This window comes from Verticillium dahliae, genomic scaffold (genome assembly GCF_000150675.1).
Source record: "Verticillium dahliae VdLs.17 supercont1.1 genomic scaffold, whole genome shotgun sequence".
NCBI lineage: Eukaryota > Fungi > Ascomycota > Sordariomycetes > Glomerellales > Plectosphaerellaceae > Verticillium > Verticillium dahliae.
This window is the reverse complement of record NW_009276921.1, coordinates 1,007,317-1,009,956: the sequence shown is the minus strand read 5'-3', so window position 1 is coordinate 1,009,956 and position 2,640 is coordinate 1,007,317. Positions and strand designations below refer to the sequence as shown.

The window sequence follows — 2,640 nt, the reverse complement described above, 5'->3', positions numbered from 1 at the left end:
GCAGTCCGGGCTTGCTCCTCGATTTGTCTCCTTTCCAGCTCTTCTGTCCCATCGCAAAAGTTGGGACAGCCAACGGTCAGGTTCCATATGGCACCACAAATATAACAGAACTGGGCTTTGCAACGGCAGGTCATGTGCGTGCAGCCTTGCGCCAGTTCTACCAGAGCGCGACACTTGTAGCACCTCCTCCATCCGGATTTCTCGCCCATTTTGAGCACTTCGTTCAGTTCCCAATCTTCGGGGCATTCCTTCCCAATGGGGTGGGCGTTCCGCTTGCACATGATGCATACTCTCGTGTCGCAATTCCTACACTCTACATCGAATGGATGCTTGGGGTCAAGTTTGCTGCGTGGGGGGATAAACTCGCTGCAGGCAGTATTCGGACAGAATATCCTTGCATCCCATGGAGTAATGAACTGTCGGACTGCCTTGAGAAAAAGATGCCGTTCCTCGGGTGTAAGGAGGTCTTTGAGGATAGAGCTTGGTATTGGCTGCGTGCAACACCTGGGTGGGAATTTGGACTCGTCTGTCGCAGCTTGTTGCACCACGACCCTCAAGCATTGACCGCAATACGCGTGACCACAGGGGAGGCCGTATGACGACGAGGACTTATCGAAGTCGTCGCGACAGCAAATACACGCACTTGGGTTTCGTCAAGTCAGCAATCACCGAACTAAACAAGGTTATGGTTACAAGCGCGGCTCACATGGGACGGTCCAGGCCGCTTGCAGCCTTCTTTTTGCGTCGTATCCTCCGCAAGCCATCCTTTATGTTGATAAAGCTTCTCCGCGTGCTGACACTAAATAAGCTCTGTGCCGAGTTGTCGGGCAGCTCAACTGAATGTGATTTCAGAAATTTGGGCTGGTCGAGATTGGGGTCGATTTGTGTGAGGTATCGATCGTAGTAGGTAAAGCTCGTGTTCTTGGCTCGCTTTGCAGAACCGACTTTCAACGATGCCTCGGAATCGTTGTTGTCAACAAGGAGAGAGCGCGAGGTTAGTGCCGTGCTCGCGGAAGCGGACGAGGTGGAGGAGAAGGTGCGCGCATGGTAGGTAGCGATGGTCGAGCCTTGCGACTCGGCGCTAGAGGTGTTGCGCTTCTGATCAGTTGACAGCATGTGCTCTGGAAGTTTGATGCCCAGCGAGGCTGCTTTAGCGAGCAGATCCCTTTGGAGGGCGGTTTGAGCCTCGGGACCGGGAAGGTGGAGAACATGGTTGTAGTAGTCAGTGTCGTTGAGTTCGGGCGGACTGGTGGTGTCGTCGGTGGCGCTGGTCGTGGCATCGGTCGGCGAGGTGGACACGCCAGCGAGCGACCCCATGGTGCGCTGCGATGCGCTACGCCACAGGCTGAGGTCGCGAGTTATTGGATCTCAGGTCCGAAAGGACGGCAATATCATGCTGGTCCTGGACCAGAGAGACGCAGCAACGTTGGTTTGGTGAATGTTTTTGCGGTGCAGCGGTCAGGCAATGTTGTTGTTGTTGTTGTTGTTGGTGATGAGGCCGCTGCTAAGGCCTTGGACGAACGGGCATGGAACGGCGGTGCAGGGTCAACGGCGTGGCGGTTACAGCTTGGCGGGTAGTTGAGGGTAGAGACCGAATTGTGAGATTGCGTCGCAGAACAGGCGCGGTGAGTGATGGACTTTCGCTGCTAGAAAGGCGCGATTGAGGAATATACGAGTCTAAGGAGAAAAAAAGGTTGGAAGATGAGAAAACGAAGACTTGCACGATGCTTGAAAGAAGAGGGGAAAGGCAAGATATGGTGACAGGTCACTTGTGACCAGCAATCATCAGCCGAGTCGAATCGTGTCGATTCAGCGAAGTGAGCGAGCCAGTAAAAGTCAAGTTGATTCCGCCGCTGGTGCAATCTAGTGGAGGGCGAATGCCTGGATCGACGGGGGTCGTGGCCGATCTGAGAGACAACCGACCGGGGGGTGGGGGGTAAAGGCAGCGCACTGCCGTCAAGAAAAGTAGACTCGTTCGTTTGTTGGACGGTCTGGTCTAGCGAACAGACAGGCGATGGGCAAGAGGGATATCAGCTGAGATATAGTGGCCGGCGTCCTTGTACTGCGACTGTCACGGACTAGGCTGGTCAGAAGTGAACACAAGGTCGCTCACTGCTCGAGGCGTACGAGGCAAGGGATTGGACTGTTGCCGGCAGTCGTCTCTTTCCGCCCATGGCCAACGGTCAAGAGCCGTTGCTGTCATCCTTTCCGCGATGCTGGTTCGGGGGAGACAATGCTGGAGGTTTGTGGGCTTCGGTGGTGTGGGGTGCCCTCTTTCTTGTCTCTCATCTCGGATGCTCAGTAGCCGGTTGAGTCCAGGCTAGACAATAGCTGATGCGTTGCTTTTGGCGGCAAGACAGCATTTCACTGGTGCGCCCAAAGGGGAACGACACTTGGACTGATGGATATCTCTTTTGGGATATCCTCTCGGCAACGTTGTTCATCTTAAGGTAGACTGCAGATGGGCCACGCCAGATGTTGGGTTGGCGTGATGTCCGCGTGATCGCAGGTGCAGGCAGGTGCGAAGGAGCTGAGCAACAAGTGGCAACAACCACCCACCACACCACCAGCAAGCACCACCGACCGACCGACAGCGATGCAGCAACAGACAGGAAGCGGCGACCCGCAAAGCAAGGAAAC

General features: G+C 55.2%; 1 protein-coding gene across 1 annotated transcript in view; it reads right to left on the bottom strand.

Annotated features, from left to right (window-relative positions):
* VDAG_00306 (IBR finger domain-containing protein) overlaps positions 1 to 1,317 on the bottom strand; it is a gene marked incomplete at both ends in the record, with an annotated part of 2,133 nt that extends 816 nt beyond the window's left edge. Inside the window, 2 exons of the mRNA XM_009651683.1 lie at positions 3 to 642; positions 707 to 1,317. Of these exons, the coding sequence (XP_009649978.1) occupies positions 3 to 642; positions 707 to 1,317 (1,251 nt within the window). The remainder of the gene's footprint in view (positions 1 to 2; positions 643 to 706) is intronic.
* Positions 1,318 to 2,640: the final 1,323 nt, after the last annotated feature.